The sequence below is a fragment of the Lepidochelys olivacea genome (genome assembly GCF_965140295.1).
Source record: "Lepidochelys olivacea isolate rLepOli2 genome assembly, chromosome: 4".
NCBI lineage: Eukaryota > Metazoa > Chordata > Testudines > Cheloniidae > Lepidochelys > Lepidochelys olivacea.
Genome location: NC_140414.1, coordinates 78,982,158 through 79,004,258, shown reverse-complemented (window position 1 = coordinate 79,004,258; position 22,101 = coordinate 78,982,158). Strand labels below are relative to the sequence as shown.

The 22,101-nt window shown below is 39.9% G+C and overlaps 1 protein-coding gene and 1 long non-coding RNA gene across 2 annotated transcripts; one reads left to right on the top strand and one right to left on the bottom strand.

Annotated features, from left to right (window-relative positions):
- Positions 1–7,015: 7,015 nt before the first annotated feature.
- LOC311519566 lies at positions 7,016–16,928 on the bottom strand. Its single transcript, XR_014711309.1, has 5 exons — positions 16,788–16,928; positions 16,312–16,404; positions 13,947–14,163; positions 10,460–10,519; positions 7,016–8,787 (listed from the first exon to the last, which is right to left on the bottom strand). It is a non-coding gene; the product is annotated as an uncharacterized lncRNA (long non-coding RNA).
- A 375-nt stretch (positions 16,929–17,303) lies between these two features.
- Positions 17,304–20,659, top strand: HAND2 (heart and neural crest derivatives expressed 2). The gene is made up of 2 exons (XM_084626931.1): positions 17,304–18,297; positions 19,998–20,659. Exons 1-2 carry the CDS (start codon positions 17,749–17,751, stop codon positions 20,094–20,096), a joined length of 648 nt encoding a protein of 215 aa, XP_084483057.1. The 5' UTR covers positions 17,304–17,748; the 3' UTR covers positions 20,097–20,659.
- The last annotated feature ends 1,442 nt before the right edge of the window (positions 20,660–22,101 follow it).

The window sequence follows — 22,101 nt, the reverse complement described above, 5'->3', positions numbered from 1 at the left end:
TTCCTTCACCCTAGGAGGTCACAACATAATTGGACGGGACCCCCACAAACCTAACAGGATGAGCTAAGACATTTAAAATACTTATATATAATCTTTGAGCTGCAGAACCACATCAGAAGTAACTATAGAAGAACAGTTACTTCTGGAGTGAGGTTGAACTAAATACTAGACTCCCAAGAGGTTAACAGCCAATTTACAAGTTCAATATTCCTAGTATTTCTGCTTGGGGGCTGAAAGAACCATTTTCCACTCCCAGCATACTACTCCCTTCAGTCCTTTCCATATAGTAGCAAGCAGAGGATGCATACGGGGTAAGCAGCCCCTGTGAAATCCAGTGCAACATAAGAAGTGACTAGCACTATCCTGGACTGTATATTTGGTCTCCAAATAAGTGGTTTGCAGATAGGTTGCTAAAAGGGATCTCTCCAGAGCAGTTCAGCAGCCTGATGCAAGACTGGAAACCTGTCCACAAAGGAGTTTGCTCAGCCCACAGAACAGAAGGTAATAACTTAAATGAAAGCACCCATTCCCTATTAACATGCTCATGATCTTATTCACTCCTCCTCACACCATTTCTTCATTAGATTCTCACTCTAAGGTCTTAAATATTCAGTTTAAGCCCATTTCATCATTCATCATATTGATTGCGTATTGTGCTTTTTTTGAGAATATTTCATCTTAAAACATTACAAATGTTCCACTGGAAATTAAAAGATATATCAATCTTCACCAAAAGCTCTTAAAGAATGGATATATTACTGTGTGTAGGGGGAGGCATAATTTGTGTTTAATTGTAAGCTATAAATGATGATTTGTGCAGAGAACAAGTAACACAAAAATATTTAGGCAGAGAGTTCTTTAGTTCCTATAAGATTGATTCCTCAGTAGGCAACTTTCTTTGTCTATGAAGTAATTTAGAAAGTACGGTATTGTAAATTACAAAGTACAGTACATAACACTCAGGCTAAGGGTGGTTTTGTTATTATGACTGCCTGAGATCTGATAAACTATTATATCTGCTTTTATAAACACTTTATTAAATATATCACACTATCTCAAATCCAAGAATGTTGTATAAAAGCAACGGAGCAATTCAACACCCACATTTTGTCATAAAAAGAGAAATATTCCCTTGATTAGATTCTATGAAGTATAATAATCATAACATAAACAAGATAATCTTTGGGTAAACAGTGCAGGGTACATGGAGCACAGAATTGCACAAAACCACAGAAAGAGTTGTTGGCTCTAAAACACAAAGAAAATTTTCCATTTTATTTAATCTAGTTTAATAACCATTTTAATCGCAGTATTTTTAAGTTACTGAAAGAACTTTTCTAACTTTATATTTACAGAGTATATCTTCCTGGGAAGCATCTCATTGACTGACAGTAACAATTAAACTTGTGTATTTGTTAATTTAGTTTTATTACTGTATTTCAGAAATGTGGTTCATTCCAGCACTGATCCCACCCTCCTTATATATTTTGTTATAAAGAAAATAAAAATGGAACTTGTCTTCACTTGGAGCATAAACACATTTTCATTATATACCATAGTGTCTGATCCTGCTGCCTCTGGACTTGATGGCAAAACTTACATTAACTTCAATGGGAGAAGGATCTGTTTCTTATGGATTTTACAGGTACTGCTAGAGTTGTACTCTAATCTTTTTGAATTACTCTTCTTTGTGAATCACAGACATGTTGGGAATAAATGAAACAGAGGAAAACAAATTAATCTGTTGGAATCAGATGAGCATATAATACACAACTGATTTCCTGTGATTGCGAAAAGAGGATGACTCAATCCCTATTCCTGTTTTCTAGAAATTCTAATGATTCCCGGGAAAGACAATTAACCATTACTTGTTAACTGTAATTATAGGAGATGTTGGTTTGCATTCTAAAGAGACATTGTCAAATTTAAAATTACCTTAATTATTTTTCGAGTCCTTACCTGTGTTACTGGTAGCCTCATATCACAATACAGCTGAAATATTTGTTAAAACTTGGCTTACTTTCTGCTATTTATGTTGTTTGTTTACGTATTGCATTTCCCTCAGCATGGCCAAAAATAAAACGACTTTGTAATTTTGTTTCCAGTCACTTTCATTTCTGGTTTTCATACAAAGCTACTAAATTATAATACTTAACAATGACATAATGACTTACATCTCCAATGCACTGTGCAAATGCTAATTAGTTAATTCTCATGAGACCCATTGAGAAGGAGATACACACACTTTGGGCTTTATCCTGGTTTCATTGAAGTCAGTGACAAGTGCCCAATGGGAATAGGAACCAATCCTTACCAATAGCAGAGTGGGGCAAAGGTTTCAGAAACAACTGACTGCTAGTCCTGAGCTAATTCATCCACACCACCCATTGTCTCTCTTGCCTTTCAGCCAGGACACAGTGATTAAGATGCTAACACTACAGGGGATCTGTGGTGGTTTTGAGGGTACCCAGGACTATAAGTCACCTTGTTAACCCAGCCTCTAACTTGAGGGAGTCTTAACTGTCCTTACCAGTGACTGGCTTGGTGTCAGCTTCCTGATACCACCAGCCTTTCAGCCACTCATGCACTCTGCTTTGGACTTTGCCAACCCTGTCTTCACCTTGCCGGTTAACAATAGGTGCACCCCAGTCCCCAAGTCCCTTTGAATCATTCTCCTGTGATATCCAGCCTCTGCCACTGGCTACTCACAGAAATTCCAGCTCCTCTGCCCCCAAAGGAGCAGTGTATCCCAATCTGCTAGTTTTACTGTAAGCAATCACTCCTATAAACCACACAGCACTTTTAAGCATTTATAATCAAACAAAAGTAGGTTTATTTAAGAAAGAATAAAGATTTGATTAAAAGTGAGAGAGTGGTGGAAACGTGGTTAAACACAAAATAAAATGATAAAATGCAAACCTGGGTCTACACTTATCAATAGTTACTTTTCCTATATAATAAAGTATGTCTCTTCTCCTCTCCCTCCTCCCCCACCCAAGTTCAGTCTGTTGCAGAGCAAGCTGGCTTGCTAGCTGCACAGGAATCAGGATCCAATTTTTCATGAAAACACCTTGCACCTCAAGATGTCACCCGCAGTGAAAGGATTCAAAATACCTCTCCCTTTCCTGTGCTATACTAAAACAGTCTTATGTTTCTGTTCAGAGACAGAGCATATCCATGTCTTGTGAAGTTTCTTTTTTATCTTCAAGAAGTTTCATTTGTTTGCTATTGCCTCTGAAGGGTTTCTAATGAAAGACTTGGGATTGAGGAAGGCTAAACAATTGTGCCTTGCATTGCAACACCAGCTAAACAGGGCTGGGTGACAACTCTATCCTGCCTGAATGGGCCATCACTGAGACACATTATCCCCTGGTGCCTAATTTTTACTCCAAGTCCGTTAAAGGATATTTTCCATATAAATATATTATTCCTTAAATATTATCTATACATACATCTCACAATGATTATGAATTAGGGCTGTCAAATTATTTAAAAAATTAATCACAATTAATTGTGAGATTAAAAAAATGAATTGTGATTAATCGCGTGATTAATCACGCTGTTAAACAATAATCGAATACCATTTATTTAAATATTTTGGATGTTTTCTACATTTTTAAATATATTGATTTCAGTTACAAAATGGAATACAAAGAGTGCTCACTTTATATTTATTTTTTATTACAAATATTTGCACTGTAAAAAACAAAAGAAATAGTATTTTTCAATTCACCTAATACAAGCACTCTAGTGCAATCTCTTTATCATGAAAGTGGAACTTACAAATATAGAATTATGTACAAAAAAACCTGCATTCATATGTCCCTTGATGCTTCAACCACCATTCCAGAGGACATGCATCCATGCTGATGACAGGTTCTTTACAAATTTCACATTGGTATCTTCTTTGCATTTTGTCAAATCTGCAGTGAAAGTGTTCTTAAAATCAACAACATGTGCTGGGTCATCATCTGAGACTGCTATAACATGAAATATATGGCAGAATGCGGGTAAAACAGAGCAGGAGACATACAATTCTCCCCCAAGGAGTTCAGTCACAAATGTAATTAACACATTATCTGTTTAAGGAGCAGCATCAGGATGGATGTATATCCTCTGGAATGATGGCCGAAGCATGAAGAGGCATATGAATCTTTAGCACATCTGGAACGTAAATATCTTGCAACACCAGCTACAACATTGCCATATGAATGCCTTTTCTCACTTTCAGGTGACGTAATTAATAAGTGGGCAGCATTATCTCCCATAAATGTAAACAAACTTGTTTCTCTTAGCAAACAGCTGAACAAGAAGTAGGACTGAGTGGACTTGTAGGCGCTAAAGTTTTACATTGTTTTGTTGTTGAGTGCAATTACTTAAAAAAAACTACATTTGTAAGTTGCACTTTCACTACAGTACTTGTATGAGGTGAATTGAAAAATACTATTTCTTTTGTTTATCATTTTTACAGTGCAAATATTTGTAACCAAAAATAATATAAAATGAGCATTGTACACTTTGTATTTTGTGTTGTAATTGAAATCGATATATTTGAAAATGTAGAAAAACATCCAAAAATATTTAATGAATTTCAATTGGTATTCTATTGTTTAACAGTGCGATTAATTAATTAATTTTTAATCACAATTAATTTTTTTAGTTAATCATGTGAGTTAACTGCCATTAATCGACAGCCCTATTATGAATTTTGACAAGTTACAAGCTTGCTGTAGCTAAATTACAAGGTACTTTTTATGGATAAATATCCTGCAAGACATGTTTCGTGTTGTAAGTTTTTCAGGTCTGAGATTAGAGTTGTTTGCAAAGAACAGGGCACCCTTTGCCAAAGAGCCTGTGTCACAGGAACATCTAAAACCACATTTTTAAAAAAATCTTTCAGTTGATTTTTAACTATTGAAACATTTCCATTCATATTAGGCTTTTGTAAGAACTTTTTATTCCTCCAAGCCTAATTTGAAGTCTAAACTCCTGAGAACATTTAGTTCATATTTGATCTTGTCTACACTAGCCTTTTGCTGTAATTGCTTAAAACTTTCCACCATTGCTACCAAAAATGGCAGCTCCTTTGGCAACAACAGCAGTGGGAGCTCTACTATAGGCAAGCCACTAATGGCAACCTGCGTTTTAACCACCATAGCATCCAGACCTCTGATCAGGGTTGGAAGACACAGGGATTGAAATGCAGGCAGCCAGTTTGCACTCATGTTGCCATGTTTGTTACCACCAGTGGAGCAGTAGTGGGAAACGTTAAGAAAAAAAAGCCTAATGTAGACACAGCAATTCAGTTTTTTTGTGTTATCTTCTTTATGACATTTTGGATAAAATGATAAATGCCTGCCCAACGTGCAGTCTTTGATATTCACACAGCAGCACATAATGGGAAGCCTATTACCTACAAAGGTATTAGAAAAGTGGTCCCAGCTGAAAGTGTTTATCCAATTGTTGTTTGAACAACTAAAACATTAAGGGCATCGTTGTTTTATTTGCTACTGTTTAAAACAATTTAATGGCTGAGTCAAAATTTGTTTCATGAGAAGCTGAGTTTTTCCGGGGGGGGGAGGGAGGGGAGAAATATTTATGTCCAGACAACCTGCATTCCTGAAAGCGCATGTTTTTAATTTTAATACCATCAGCCTATAGAAATCAATATCTAAAATATAAAGATAGCTCTGTGCATTTTGCTGTTTGGGAATATCACTCCATCTTTGAATTTGCAGGATAATAAAGAATTGTGGTGCTTTCAGTAGAAAGTTGCTGTGGTTGACAGCATTATTGAGTATAGCATTATAGAGAAAAAAATCTTTAAACATCATTTAGACACACCCTTGAATTTAGAAAAAATCATTTTCTCCCTTTTAGGTATAAGTTCTGCCTATTGTAGACTGTAGTCTTATAGATCCATATTTTTAAACGTGCATATACAAAAATGCTTCATGCACATGTGCCTATATTTTCACACATATACAACCCAGTTTTGGTCACGCACATTTGGGCACAACATGGGCATGTCCACTTTCCAACTGTCAGTCCATATCTTTTTGCATTATAAATAAAAACCTAATTTTGTAACTTTGAAGTGAATGGATGCAGACATGCTTAACTTTATGCACTGTGAGTAGTTCAACTGAAGTCAAAAGTTTTTTGCAGGGTCAGGGTCTAAATCCTGAGGCCCTAATTCAGATGACTAATCACTGCTCAGATGAGCAATCCCATTGATTTATTTAATGAGACTACTTGCAGGAAGAGGAACAACACCTGTGAGTAACAGTTTGCAGGATTGGACTCAAAAACTAAAATATACATTTGTGTAGGTGTGATTATATGTGATTAGGATCAGCCATTATATACTGTAGCTAACACAGAGAGTCAATTTGAAAGTGTTGTTAAGAAATGTAGGGCTGTGTGGTAATTTGCACATTCTATGCAAATAAACACACTGGGAAATAATGTTCCATCTTTCATGTAATAATATGTGGGAATAGTCCTTTGATAAAAAAAAACATACTTTTAAAGATTACACCTCACTCCATACACTAATACTGCTTTTTTGCTTTTCTAAACTGACAGTTACAAAACTCAATGGTCACTGATAGTACTGAAGGTGTGGGTGTGCACCTGTGGGTGTTATATACATAGTGTGTTGAGAAAAGGATTCTAGGGGAAATATCATTTCCCAGGTCTGCAGTATTAAACCAGGTGACAAACTATAGGTCCCACCCTGCATTCCTTGCTCTCCTGTTCACTTAAATTGTTGGCCTGGGTGTTCAAGGAATGCAGGATGCTGCATTATGACAGTAAACAGGAACCAGAATAAGGCACAGAAAGCAGAATTAATCAAAATCTCCCTAGTGAAATAGAAGCTAACATTCTATGCTAGTAGCAAATGAAACAGCTTTATGAAATATTAAAGTTGTTTTATAGTAGGACTTGATTCTGAGCATGTAAATTCTCTGAAGGCATTATGTACTTAATATCTTTTTATTGCATTGGGTGGCTTAACAATCTCAAACATTAGTGATTCTGGGGCAAAAAGAGAAGAGACAATTCAGTATGTCCATTTTAGATTAGATTATAGAATGATTCCAGAATTATAATTCCATGTAAATGTGTAAATTTTAAAAAGATGCTTTATATGAGACAAAGGACACTGCAACTAATCTTAGAATGTGTACCCACAGTGATCATATGTGCGCTATCTACTGATAGGAATCAACCCTGCTCCCATGTTTGTCAATGAGAGTTTTGTTGCTGAATTCAGTAGGAGCCGAATCAGGCCCCTATAAATCAAGAAAGTGTGTGTGTGTGTGTGTGCGATATTCCTACTTTCCTATATAAATAACTTCAAATGTATCTGCAAAATATCTGAATCATAAAATTGTTGAATTACTGTGTTTTTCTGCTTGAGAGAGAATCCATAAAAAGAGATTTATGGTCATAGTTCCCTTTTGTGTTCTATTATTTGCCTTTATCATAAAAGTTCTCTCAGTTCACAGCAAAGTAAATATAACAGCTTTGTTAATAGTGTGCAGCCTGCCTTTTCTCTGTTAAATGCAAGGCTTAGAACATAATTTGAGTTAACTACTGTTTTTGTTGATATTAGCTAGTTGATTGTTGCTCCTGACTGCAGACATCAACCTTACTCCAGGCCTGATTTACGCAGAGGGATTGCTAGGCAGGAACTAAAGTGGGCCAGGGCTAGCCCACAAGTCTATAGGAATCCATTCAAGCAGCTTGAAGTTTTATTCTCCCTGCAGCAGATTTAAAGCAGCTTTGTACAACAGTCAAACAAGAATAAGCGCTGTGGAAAATATAACAAATCAAAGTAGCAGTTTAACAGAGAGACAGAGAGATTCATTCCAGTAAAGCAAAGACTAACCACTTACAAATACCTGCAAGGGCACAGCTTGCGAGTGTGTGACCTGCAACAAAAATGCTGTCGGAGCAGAGAGTGTGGCTTGGAAAAATCACAAGCCTAGCTAGCAAGCCAGGAACTGCGGTGAATGGCCCGAAGGCTGCATTTGTGAAGGGGGTTTTATTTCTGAGATCACTGGTTTAGTAGCACAACAGGCTGGTTCATCCCACACTTTAAAGGGTGAAAAAGAGCGGGCGGGGGGAGTTTGCCCCAGTGGGGCAAGGAGGTAGCCACAAGCCATCCAGTAATTACAAAGCAAACAAGGGTGAAATATTGGATTGGTCTCACTCGTGACAAGATCTACGCTTTTTGCCGCCAATTTGTTTGTGGAGCTATATTTAAAGACGCTTGATTGAGGAAATGTTGAAAATAGCAGTTAGGGTTTCCCTAATGAGACCTCTAGAGGAAAGCGGTGGCATTCAGGGGGCTCCAGGAGAGTGAAGGAGGTGGAGGGCCAGCAGTTAACCCTTTCCGGACCTGTAGGAGCTTATCACACGCTTGCAAGACCAAAAGAAGGGGGAAAGTGGGGGGTTTCACCCGGTGACGGTTACATTTGCAAAGAAGGGGGTTTCCTTCACCAGAGCAATACAGATACTGATTACAGCAGTGGAGGAAGTAAAGTCCTTTGCTGCAAGGACATGCATATACCGTATAGCCCACCCCGAGCGAGATCTTTAAAGGGACTGCGTTCAAATGTGAAGCGAATGTGCGAGCTGCTTCGCGGGTTGGGCTCCCCTGTGCGCAGGAAAGAAGCCTCTCCCTCTCCGATCTGATCGCGAATTGGGGCGGGGAGGTTGACACCGTCGCTCAGCTATGCAGCTTGATTGAGATGCTGGGAGACAAAAGGCCGGGTTCTGCGGAAGATAAATGGAGGGGGAACATCAGCGCCTCAGATCAAAGGCGCAGCATCTCAGAGCCCGGGGAACGCAGAGTCACCCAGAGATAGTGTTTAAAACAACGATCTCGCCCACGTCAGACCACGAGGGCTGATCGAGGGGTTAAAAGCATCTGTAAATCATCCCCATGCGCCCCCTCCACTATTCAAATAGCCTTAAGCGCCTAGGTAGAACTACCTGAGCTAGCAGGGCCTGACTTGGTCCTCAGCGTGTGTGCGGGGGGACTTGTGTCCTCTGGCGAGCCATACGAGGGGTACAGTGACCGTGAAGTATTCTGCACACTGGGAATCACCCCTCCCAGAGATGGCGTTTTGGTGCATTCCCTTGCCCATGTAATTCGAGTGCCTTGCGCTGCTTTTATTCAAACTATAATTCCTTTAATTTCTCAGCCTGCCACTCAACTATCAATCCAGCAGCACAACGTTAACCCAATGGCATGCTACTATAACGGTGCTTATTCACAGCCCCCAATGTCTAAATTCTGCTCTGCTCCCTGAGTGCCCGCTGAGTTACCAAGGGGCAAGTTAGTTCTTGCGTGTGCATGCCTGGCAGACCACTCCATGCTCATACAGCGTTCAGTGGAATTAAGTGTGTATGATAGTTTGTGATGAGAAGCCCTGGCCCCTGAAATGCGATATTTGACAATATATTTGAGGAGGAGGACTCGGATCACCAGCCACTTTCCATACTTCGCGAGTTTAAATATACATGTGTATGTACCCAGAGAGATACAAAATCAAATTATAGTGTACAGGATTTCTCAATACATTGCCATTTGATTTACTCTATTGGGTAATAACACTGCTAAGCATAATGACAGGTTTCAGAGTAGCAGCCGTGTTAGTCTGTATTCCCAAAAAGAAAAGGAGTACTTGTGGCACCTTAGAGACTAACCAATTTATTTGAGCATGAGCTTTCGTGAGCTACAGCTCACTTCATCGGATGCATCAGATGAAGTGAGCTGTAACTCACCGAGGCTCATGCTCAAATAAATTGGTTAGTCTCTAAAGTGCCACAAGTCCTCCTTTTCTTACTGCTAAGCATGAATATTTTAGCTGAACTTTTCACATGTGGATAAAAATGTGTTCTAGAAATTCCTAAAAAGATTGTGAATGTAATGAACACATAACAAGATTCGTAATAACTGAGGCCTTGTGAGTTTCCTTTCAGTGTATTAGTTGCTCAATTTTTCTTCCTGTGTAAAATTTCCTAAAGGGTGCACAAGCTCTACTTACATGCTCAATTATCGCCTGTCTGAATCCTATGGCTATTAAATAAATACAAATGAGATGTTTAGAAAAATCTTATATTGATAATATTTTGACAATTGCTAATGTTTGAATAACTGTGTGGAATTCAGTCCTGTTTCAGAATTCTTGTCTAAATGCAAACACTTGAATGATGCTACTTTCACTGTTTTCTTTTTAAATAATCTGTTAATTAACTTCAATTTAGTAATATCTAAATCGTTTTCTAAATATACTTCAGACAGTTTATAAGGCACATAAAATGTTAAGTAAGGCATATATGTGTTTCTATAGCTATACTTATGTGTATCTATATATGAAGTAACGTTGTTTATTATATACATATAATACATACATAAGTTTTTGTGATGGAAAATATTCACCTGGACGGAGATCAAAAGGATATTCTTAAAGTATCTAGTAAAATGGTTCTTTAGCTCCTGCTGGTAAAAAAGAAAGACAATGTTAAGATCTGTAGTTACATAAAATATTGATTTTTATTATCACATTAACACAATGCTATATCAATGAAGTCGTTTCATTTTTTTCTATAGATTTTGACAAGTAAATTAAATTTTGGTCTTTATTTCTTAATTTCTTCAGTTTCTTTCGCTTTCATAAAATAAGTGTAAAAAATAAAAAGTTTTTGCTGTTCAAAGTGAGTCAAAGAAACATTTTTTCCAATCACATATCGGTTATATAAGCTATAACAATAAATTACACTACTGATGCGCATTTCCAGTAAGCCTCCTGCCTTCTGTGTTTATGTTATGACATTTCTGTTTGTAATTATTTTTATTTTAATTTTGTGTCATTTCTAACATAAGCCAGAACTTTTTCTTTTCAAGTTTTGTACACAATGCTCTCTTTTTGATAAGATGTTCTTTCCTATCCTCTTTTAGATTTTATTCTCAAATGTTTATACTTCTATATCAGGAGTTTTCCAATATTTCTCCCTTGTCCCTGCCTTACTTTATTTGTTTGTGTGAAATTTAGTTTGAAAGGAGATCAGAGAGAGCAGGAGGGGTTTGTAATAAGAGAATGACCAAGTGACCTAAAGGCTGATTATGTGTCATTAACTGGAGACTTGGTGTATCCAAATTACCAAAAAGACGTCACTCAACTAGATCAATTACATTTAGGTACATATATAGGAATTGTAGTGGATGCAGCTAAACACACTGATGCTTCTGAACAAGTGTGTTACACAACATTTGCTGTAGGCAGCGGCTTTCAACCACAAGTCCTTTGTATTTGAATAATTAGTGGGTAAGTCACAGCACAATATGATACAGCAGGTAGATGAACAGAGTGGCACAGAAAGTACGACATTAACATTTGCCCAAATATGTGCAGTTTGGACAAAATTACAGTTAATTGTCGAAGCTCCAGTGGGATAGTTTTAGGTCAAGTAAGGTTGCTTTTTATCTCTGAACACTGCTTAAAACCAAATCTAAATTGAGGGTCTCCATTAATATTGACAATAAAAGTGCTTCTTTTTTGTTATCATAGAACCAAAGTAATGCCAGCAAATCTTTGTTTCCCGCGAGCACGTAAACCTCATGTTCTGAGGAAAATATTTATTGATCAAAACAATTCCTTTCGCCCATACAATCCCATTAGCGCTGATTTTAAAAGCAGCTTTAAAACATAGTTCCCCAATGAATGCAAACAATATTAAAGGAGGGGAAACTATGTGAACACCACAAACGCATTAAGAAATATTGTCTGTTCAATAGAGTATTTTATGAAGGCTTTATTATTCTTCTGGCAATCACTGGATTTTTAAAATTCTTTTATGTGGCATCAATACAACTCTGTATCCTTGGTCCCAAATAGAAGCAATCTTTGAATAATTGCTCACACATGCAGGGGTAAAATTGGTATGCTCGTGTGTTTACTGCACATCGTTTAAACTTACAAAGCGGACGCTATCTTGTTGTTGGGGGGTTATATTCGCGTATGTATAAAATACACGCTTAATGGCAGAGATTATCATGCCTTAAATATTTGCACCCTTCAGTACCGATAACAGTAACGAACACCAGGGTTCCTCTACGTCCATCCACAGCAATTAAAGCAGACTTGTGGGGCTAAATTCTGCGCTTTGCCAGACCCGTTGAAATCAATGATGTGACTGCATGAGGGTAACTGAGCTCAACTAACGTGGCAAGAGTTATTTTCATTAACAGGAATTGACAGGTTTGACTTCAAATGATATTTCTCCAGCATCCCTTCAAAACTCCATATTATTGCAGGGTTTCTATGTTAAGTTTAGTTTGGACTAAACTTTTAGTTTCTATGTTAAGTTTAGTTGGACTTCTAACTGGAGGTTTAGTAGTATGTAGATTGCCATCCATAGGGCACCTTGGTATTTAGACACTTCAAAATACATTTGAGAATTATCTCTCTTTCTAATATATTTGGTCTCAGGTCAATGACATTATGCACTCTATAAATTTGAATATGTCTAAACTTTTAAAACTAATCAAAGGGAGACAGTGCTTGCTATAAGGTACTCAGGGCACAAACAAGGATAAGGGGAACCCTGGCTCCTCCAATGAGGTGAAGAGGTCAAACCCAGAGTTGGCTTGTAAAGGCCCCAGTTTTTAACCACCCACAAAAAAGGTCCATCTTTCTGATCATCTGCTCCCAGCCGGGTCCTGTAGTTCGAAGAAGCTGGAGGTACCTGATCTAAACATTTCCAGCCACAGGCCAGATTTTAAATCCTCATTCAAAAAGTCAAAATTCTGTGTTCCATAATATTTTGGAGGGATAAGGTAAAGGGGAACTTAAACACTAAAATTGTGTATTTTGTTTTGATTACTTAGAACCTAATTAGGAACAAAGTGTATTACTATCTTCTAAGCAAAATCATTCTAAAATCAGAATAGAAAAATTCATAAGCTTATTCATGAAAGATGCTGGAGACACTTCTTGGGCCCGATCCTGAAAATCCTTACTTACATGAGCTGTTGTTACTCAAGACAATTATCCCATTGAGCAAGGGTAACTACTTCCTTGAGTAAGAATTACCTGTGCGAGTAAGGCTTTTCAGAATAGGGATATCCAACCAATGTGCACCATGGATTATTATTTTTTTAAGTTATTAAACTAATGTTGAGAATTGGGTGATGCTGGATGAATTTGGCTCTTCAGGAAAGACATATGTATGTGCTATTCTTTAATTTACCAGGTATTATACTATATTTCAGTTTTCAAAGCTGTAGATTCCATTGATTCTTTGCTTTATATTTTAATCTACTTTCTCCCTCTCTCCTTGGGAGTTTTTGTGTGTTTGATGGTTTGTTAAATTCATCTCTCTGTTTTAAAAATAACATAACATAGGGTTTAGAAAAGGACAAGACTTATTTGGATGTCATTCTCCTAAAACACAAAACATGAGGTTCTATTCCTTTGGCCTGTTTAATTTCACTAACCCTTAAGGCCTGTTTACTTTTATTTATCTTGGGTAAACAGAAGAAAATAAATATGTGAAAAGACCAGTATTTTTCACAAAACCGTGAGCTATTTTCTCTTTTTAAAATATTTAATTTAATTCTCACTGCTTTCAAAAATATCACACACGACCACGCTGAAAAAATGTTTTTCCAACCGCTATCCTGCACTTTGAATCTTTTCCGGCGGGGGGAAAGACAAATAATATAGATGCAAAATAAATGTTTGAGCTGCTCTCTGGCTGTTTGGGAGAGGAAAGGGGGAGGTATAGCGTGTGTGCACATATGATGAACTACAGTGACAAACACTGGGACTGAAAAACAATTGTGATGCTTTGCTTCTTTGGGCTGCAGATTCTGGTGCACAGTGTCTTGTAAAGCAAATAGCGATACACTTCTTGGCACTTCTTACTGCACTTAGGGAAGGTGAAGACGCTGCTGCTGAACTGCGCCCTCCGTAGGATTCCTCCTGCTGGCACAGATCATCCGCTGAGCTGTGCATGACAAAATGCCATGTACTCAGTTCCACTATATTACTAAGAGACTTTTCTCGTCTCTTGCTCTTCTTGCTCATCCAATTCGAAGAGACTTAACCGGTGGATGCAGAAGCCTAATTTATTGCATTATTCCTGAAATACAATCAGAGACGAAAAACATGTGAAAAGTCAAAGCCATACTCAGCATTGTATGCACCAAGATATCTTACTTACAGTGCGCTAGTAAATATCGGTCTGTTTATCATTTAGATAAAGATACCCGCCTGACTTGCGAACATTTTAGCAGTTAAATCAGTGACACATCAGGAAATCCGATGTTTTAAAACAAAGTATTACTTTTAAAAAGTAATAATACAGTGTATCACTTATGTTTATGAGAGGAAACGTACTGAGCTAAGAAATATTTTTTTTAAAATTCATTTTAGCTGTAGAGATTTCATATGCGCTGGTCAGAAAGAAAAAGAATATTGCGAATCAAGCTATTATAGGTGGGTTTGTATAAGTACTTACATTTGAGAACACACATGCTGCATTTGCTCTCAAACAGACTTTATAACTTGTATATAAAGAAGTACTGGAAATTTGTATTTAAAATCCAGTTCCGCGCTTAACTTTAGCGAGTCTTTTATATAGAAATAATTAAGGAATAATGATGTTAGCTTTGTGGACTGAGGTTCAGATCAGTATCTTTTACTACTTTTTCTCTGCCTCATGTTTTCCGTTTCTTTCATCACTTGAGATGTTATCGGGACAATAGTAGCGGTTCACCAGAAACTTTCACAATTACAACGCAGTCAGAATTATATTGAAAAGCTCCTAGGGCATTGCAATTAAACACAATTTAACCGGGGGTGGGGGGAGGAGGGAGATTTAGAAACAAATATACCCATTCGTCCTCTGCAGGGCTATCTTCCTCATAAACCAAAAATACTTAATCAACCCCAAAGTAGCAAAACGTTAAAGAAAATCACGAGACTGGATCACTGCAACATTCAAACAGTATTTTTAATCTATCTATTTCGACACTGGCATGTTAAACACACAGTCATTTTTCACGTGCCAGTATTGTACATACACTGTTTCCTTCAAATACTGAAAATTTGAGCCCACCATTTTCAGTATCCTGCCTTTAAATATAGAAACGTTTTGAACCCTTGAATAGAACTGCATATACAGTTTTGCACCCAGAGACATATCAATGCATATACTTATATTTATATCAACTATGCATTTAATTTTTATCGTTCTCTGTATATATTTGGTTAAACTCTGTATTCCTCGATTGGACAACATATGTATGTACTGGGATTCACTGTTCTGTGAGTTTTCACACCACCTCTGTTTGTCTCAATTGGCCTTTTCTCCTGCCTGTGCCAAAGCAAATTTTAACTCGAAAGACAGTTCTTGATTTCATTATTGTAGAGCAGAAACAAGCTAAACAAACTGAGCATGGTGCCAACAAACGTAAATACTGCACGCTTCTTCTTTACATTTCTTATTGTTTCTTTGTTTGCAAATATATTGCATTATTGCCATAGTGGAAATTAGAAAGCAGCCCTTGAATACGCTCTTGTAATGTAACAGCTCTTGTTTAACTCCGCTTTTACTCCTCGGAATAACAATACACAGGAAGAAGCATTTGGGTTGTTTGTTGTTTTCTCCCAAAGTGCATGTTTTCTGTTGCTTAACCAAATATATCTTAATCTTCAGGGTATCATATTGAGCATTTGCAGCAATTGGACCTGAGTTTCCTCTCGTCTCCTTGCAAACTCCTGCATCTCTATCTCTCTTTCTTAATTTACGACCCACCAGCTCCTGTTGACACAGTTTTCCACACTGACTATATTGTAGTATTGCATTCTAATATACACTGAAGCAGTCTATCCAGTAGCCAAGACACCTAAGGTGAGTATTTGATATTTCACAGCTATTTAGTAATATTCTGCTGCATTTGAAGATGACAACAATTTCTTGGCGCAAGTCTCGCCTCCAAGTTACCAATTTCCCTGTGAATTACAACCTGAGATTCATTTTCCCGTTATAATGTGTTCAAGATAACAAAACCAAAATAGCTAAATATCTAATAGATTTCCTCCCGGCCTGACTGTTAAACAAACCTTTAACTATTCCCTTTCGATAACTAAACCTGCTTTCCACAGATGCCTGGGTTTTTTTTTTTTTTATTGGTGAAGGAGGAATGCAGAGTGATATTTATATATTTGTTAATAAAAACTGGAAAATAAGCTCTGAACATGCTGTAAAAAATATTCGGTTACTTACCAATCAGGCTAGTTAAACAAGCATGCAACTGATTTCAGGCATATAACTGGTTCGGATGAATACATGTCCTGGTATGTACATTAACTCAGCAAGCTGGAAGAGAATCGTTTGATTTGTTTTTATTCTTCTTATTTAAAAGCAACTCATTCTTTGAAAACCATCTCCCTGACCCCATTGTTTGCTTATTTTAGAAGTCAATTGCTATAAAGTCAGATCCAATCTTTTCGTACTTGCAACTCATGTCCACTGCCTATCCATAATAACTGCGTTTCTCTCTGCCTGAAAGCGTTCTGCTAGAACAATACGCTAAAGTGTTCCTGGTGTATGTACATCACCATTGGTTAACCGGCAAGTGCCTCCTGAAGCTGTTTTTATGTTTTCCTCTGCTAGATCCACACAACGCACTTTGTAAAGCAATAACTGAACTGACCGAGCCGCTATTTTTTTCCATCAAAATTCTCGGCGACATACCGTACCTGGGTTGAAATGCTCCAATATTGTGTTTTAATGAGTTTATTTAAAAAGAAGATTTTGCCGTACTGCATCTGCTAAACACTTGCAATAACCTCTGCCTCCATGATAAAAGTTTTTTTTTTCTTCCTCTCTTGTTTTTAATTATATTAGGGGCAGCCAATCCTAAAAGAGGAGCTCGGCAATTAGCAACGCGAACATCAAAAAGTTTTATTGCCCAGCGCCGGAGGCCCCGCCCCTGCCGCGCGGGATTGGCGGAGAAAGCCTCTGACGACAGATATTAACACGAGCTGCCCGAAAGCTGTAGCTGTACATGGAGATCGTGCTGGGAAATTGTGCCAGTGCCCGGCGCATCACCAAGCCTGGGGGAATCGCCGCCGCCTTCCTGCTCTGCATCGCCAGCAGCCGGGGCAGGGGAAGCGCGGCTTGCGGGCCGGCGGGCTGCCCGGTGCCCGTGCCCCCGAGCGGGGCGGAGCGGCTCAGGCCGGGGGGATGGATGCGCGGGGCTCCCAGTGAGCAGCCCCCGGCCAAGGGGGAGCGGAACCTTACCAGAGCCTTCCATGCCCACAGCCAGCGCCGGAGCCCGACAGCGGGGGGGCGCTGCTGGAGGAAGGGCGGGTGCCTCTCACGCAGCCCCGCGGCGGTGAAGGCAGAGGCGGGGGCCGCGGCGCGGAGGAGGCGGCGGCGCGGGGCTCGAGCCATTTTGTCGGCGCGCCGCAGCGCCAGGCCCCGCGCGGAGGAGACGCACCGCATGAGCGGCCGGGGGCGCCCCGCGCCTGCCGCCCGGCGAGAGGGGAGCGCGCTGGCTCTGAGCGGGACTCTGCAGCGCCCTATGGGGAGCCGGCGGCCGGAGAGGCGCTGAGAAGAGGCGGGCGAGCGGCCGCGGCGAAGGGGGGGTTGAGGCAGCGGGCCGGGAGGGGGGAGGCTTGGTCCCGGGGCGGGGGTGGGGTGCGCTTGGGCTCGGGGATGAGTTTGGTGGGGGGCTTCCCCCACCACCCCGTGGTGCACCATGAGGGCTACCCCTTCGCCGCCGCCGCGGCCGCCGCCGCCGCCAGCCGCTGCGGCCACGAAGAGAACCCCTACTTCCACGGCTGGCTCATCAGCAGCCACCCGGAGATGTCGCCCCCCGACTACAGCATGGCCCTGTCCTACAGCCCCGAGTACGCCAGCGGCGCGCCGGGCATCGACCACTCCCACTACGGCGGGGGGCCGCCGGGCAGCGGGCCGCCCGGGCTCGGGGGGCCGCGGCCGGTGAAGCGCCGGGGCACGGCAAACCGCAAGGAGAGGCGTAGGACTCAGAGCATCAACAGCGCCTTCGCCGAGCTGCGGGAGTGCATCCCCAACGTGCCCGCCGACACCAAGCTGTCCAAGATCAAAACCCTCCGCCTGGCCACCAGCTACATCGCCTACCTCATGGACCTGCTAGCCAAGGACGATCAGAACGGGGAGGCGGAGGCCTTCAAGGCAGAGATCAAGAAGACAGACGTGAAGGAGGAGAAGAGGAAGAAAGAGCTGGTCAGTACATCCACGGGGGGAGGCTGTTGCTGTTGTTTGCAAGGGATTACTCTGTGCTCGTCCTTTCTTCCGGCCGTGCTGGGCACATCTGGCTTGGGGAGAGGCTGCTAGGTCAGCCAGGCTCCATTCCAGATCCCACAGAATGTATCCCAAATGAAATACATCATGGTGTTACACAACACACACACGCCCCAATACACTAGCGCTGCATGTAGGGAAGTTGATGTAGGTAACGTATACTGTGTGCCTTGGTTAATGGAGATGAATGAATGTTTACGGGGTTTCTGTGTATGATATATGGTGTGTACATGTACGTGTACCTATAATCTGTATTAATGGATGTACCCATAATAATATGTGTTATCGCTGACAAAGAGAAGTGAAGACTCAATTCACTTCGGTGCAGGAGCTGTTCCAAGTGACCGGGGGGAGGGGGGTGATGTTAAAATGTACATGTATTTGGGGTGGGAAACTGGCATCTGCTATGTGATGAAATATTTCAGAATTGATATAGCCTGCAGCAAAATCGGGTGTTGGGTCAGATTATAATAGTTAAACCATTCCTTGCAGCTGCACACAAATGTCTTAATCTTAAAATATGGTTTTGTATCCTTTATTTTTACATTAGCATCCCTTCAGTACCTACTCTGCTCCATTCCCCCCACAGTATTATTTGAATTACAGTTTCTAATAATAATTCTGTCCTGTACACAAGCAACCTTTCATAGCGCAGAAGCACCCTGCAATCTGTTCAGATAAAAGGAACTGCTCACAGGGAAGGCATGTACCACTTGAATTTAACTCCAGCACAGTTTTGACAAAATAATGCACAGCCCCACCGTTTCACTGTAAATTATTCTTGATTGTGATCTATGCTTTTGTTGTTGGGTTTTTGTTCTCTTTCCTTCTTTCAATTTAAGGCGAAGTAACTTTTTGTGTGGATGTTAACTGTCGGTGTAGGCCTGATGGTTTTCTCAGGCAAAATTCCCACTGATTTCAATAGCTATTTGACCTCAGTAAACACGACAGGATCGGGCCTTATATGAATGGATGTTCACTTCTGATAATATATTCACAATGCTGTTATTTAGTGGAATGCTGACATTAGATAGAATGGTTATCATTGACCTACTTGTAATTCGGGTCTTCTTATAAATTACCGTTCCACTAAAACCTCAAGTGTGTCTGTATATCATATGATATATAAATGTAATTTATATTTGAAATAAAATATACACTCCTGAGATCTGACGCTTAACCCTGAAGAATGACTGGTGCTGTAGGTGGCTTTTTAAACCGAAGAAGCTTTGTTTACGTTTGGAAATGAGCCGCTCTTGCACTGAGGGTCTGCCACGAACGCGATCAGTGCAAAACAACAGCACGGTCTCTATTTTGCAAATAATGAAACATATAAATTGGTGTGGTGGTGTTGGTGTTTTAAAGTACCCGCAGCTTTCTACGAAAAGCACGTAAACAGGCGTTTGTTTGTCAAGCTTTCTAGCCGAAAGTTTGTCCTGTAGCTTGGAGGCCTCTGCAGGAGCCTGCATAGATCTTTGTAGATGTCTATCGCCAGCTTTAGATTTCCCTCTTCTGAGGGGGAAGAAGACAAGGAGTGGGTGGCGGAGGTTACCTAAGAGGTAAAGGAATATAATTTCTAAACTTCTGCTTTGTTTCTCTTTTTTTGCACGCTGTCTTCCCAGAATGAAATATTGAAAAGCACAGTTAGCAGCAACGATAAGAAAACCAAAGGGAGGACTGGCTGGCCGCAACATGTCTGGGCTTTGGAGCTCAAGCAGTGAGCGCTGCAAGACTGAAGGACTCAAGGAAATCTCCTAGACTCATTAGAGAGATTTGATCTGAGGACTTTTTGTATTTGGAATCATCCAGTTTATTTATGTGCAATTTCTCCCCCACCCCCCAAAATGTGGATATTCGAAGAAAAGCATTCCATATTTTAATATGAAGAGGAAACTCCAGCTTGGTAAGGGGTAATGTCGTCTCAATTGTTTCGTGAATGTTACTTCTCTGTTTGTATAGAACACACGGGAAAAATAGAAAAGAAAGGGAGAAAAAGACTCCCTGGCATTAGTGTGTATGTGAAGTGTATCTTTAATACTTGGCCTTTTGGATATAAATATTCATGGGATTATAAAATTATATTTCAACAGAAACAGTTGCACCAATGTTTCAGTTGGCTTGGTATTTACTATGGTAATTTTGTTGTGGTCGTTCAGTATTTGAAAATGTTTTCAGCAGCTATTTGTTATGTGCACTTCCGTCGTTAAGGGCGAAAAAAGTGGAGTTTAATTAATATTGAAGGTGTAAACGTTGTAAGTATTCAATAAACCACTGTGTGTGTTTTTTACAAAAAAAAATCTTTTTATGTTTTATACCTCAAATGTTTTTAAATAACAACGTTGTTATAGTTTTCATAATATTTAAGATATTCGGAAGTAAACTAAATTATAAAGATTGCCTCTAAGTTTATTTTTAAGCAAGTCATCGAGTGAAAGGTGGCGGGGGGGGGGGGGAGATCTCACCAGCAGTGCGCGTGTTAAAGGGGAAAAAATACAGTTACGCTAAATATAAATTCCTTGTGGTAGTGTTTTCCAGGCATGAGATTTAATGCTAACGGGCAGTGGACATAGGTACAAACCTTGGTCAAATCAGAAGTAATTACTGATATGCATGTTTTCCTAAAAAAGACAAAATCCTACATTAATAGGAGCTCTTGAAACACGAGTCACTTGAAATATAATTTTAGGAGTTTAGATATTAAAATTGTAATTTAAAAGTGTGCGTGAGGGAGAGAGAAGTGTTGTGAATTGATTAAATCTTTCTTGGCGCTTATTTCCTGCAGCCAGAGCTAGTTATTTGTTTTCCCAAGGTGACTGCACCCAAAGCCTGGAACGAGAAAGATGTTGTATAGGGTTATATAGAGAAGACTTTGATTCCAGCTACCTCAATGGGCTTGGGCTGAGGGTCCGCAAAGGAGGCTTTGCTATAAGTGATGATGTAAAGGGTAATTTTACGTCAAGTAAGAAATAGTGAACAAGGCAAGGGATTTGGGAGGGAAAAACAAGATTTACAATGAGATGCAGTGAACTTAATATTAACTTTGTGGTTCCCAAAATTCTCCTGGGCCGCACGTTTCCAATCTGCCACATTGAACACTTTTTTTTTAATCCTCTCCTGTCTCCAGGCTAGCAACTGCCTGCCATTTGGCCCCTTTGCTTTTAATGCGTAAAATTGCTTCCCTCAATCCCATCTTCCATCCTTTGTATCTGAACAGTTAAAAACTACCATCTTTGTCCATCACCGCTCCTCGAAATTGACTATTCACCTTGCCAGTCCAACCAAAGCAAATGTTGAGCGTATTGCAGCGTTCCGAGGACTGGACACTTCCTACTATATTTACACCTAGAAATCCAGCCTTGTAAACTGTTAAACTTTTAAACAAGCGGTTTACCTAAGGAAGCTTTCAGGGATGATGGAAAATGGTTTCTATCTGTACTGTAAACCTCAGTTTAATATTTTTGTGGCCTCAGGACTCTTGGACGAAGGTAACCTAAATGAATCTGGCTATCTTACAAGGTACAGGGATATATACCTACTCTCCTTCCTTTATGGTAGTGCCTAATTAAGTGGCTTGTGGCCAGCTCTGACAATAAGAGTAGGTAGATTTGCAATTGCCCATAAAAAGATAAGAGAGCCCTTACACCGTTTGCCAGCCTTTCTGACAATAGGAAGGTTGAAGGGTTAGAACAACTAAGCAAAAGTGATGTGCCCTTTCTCCCTTCGGGT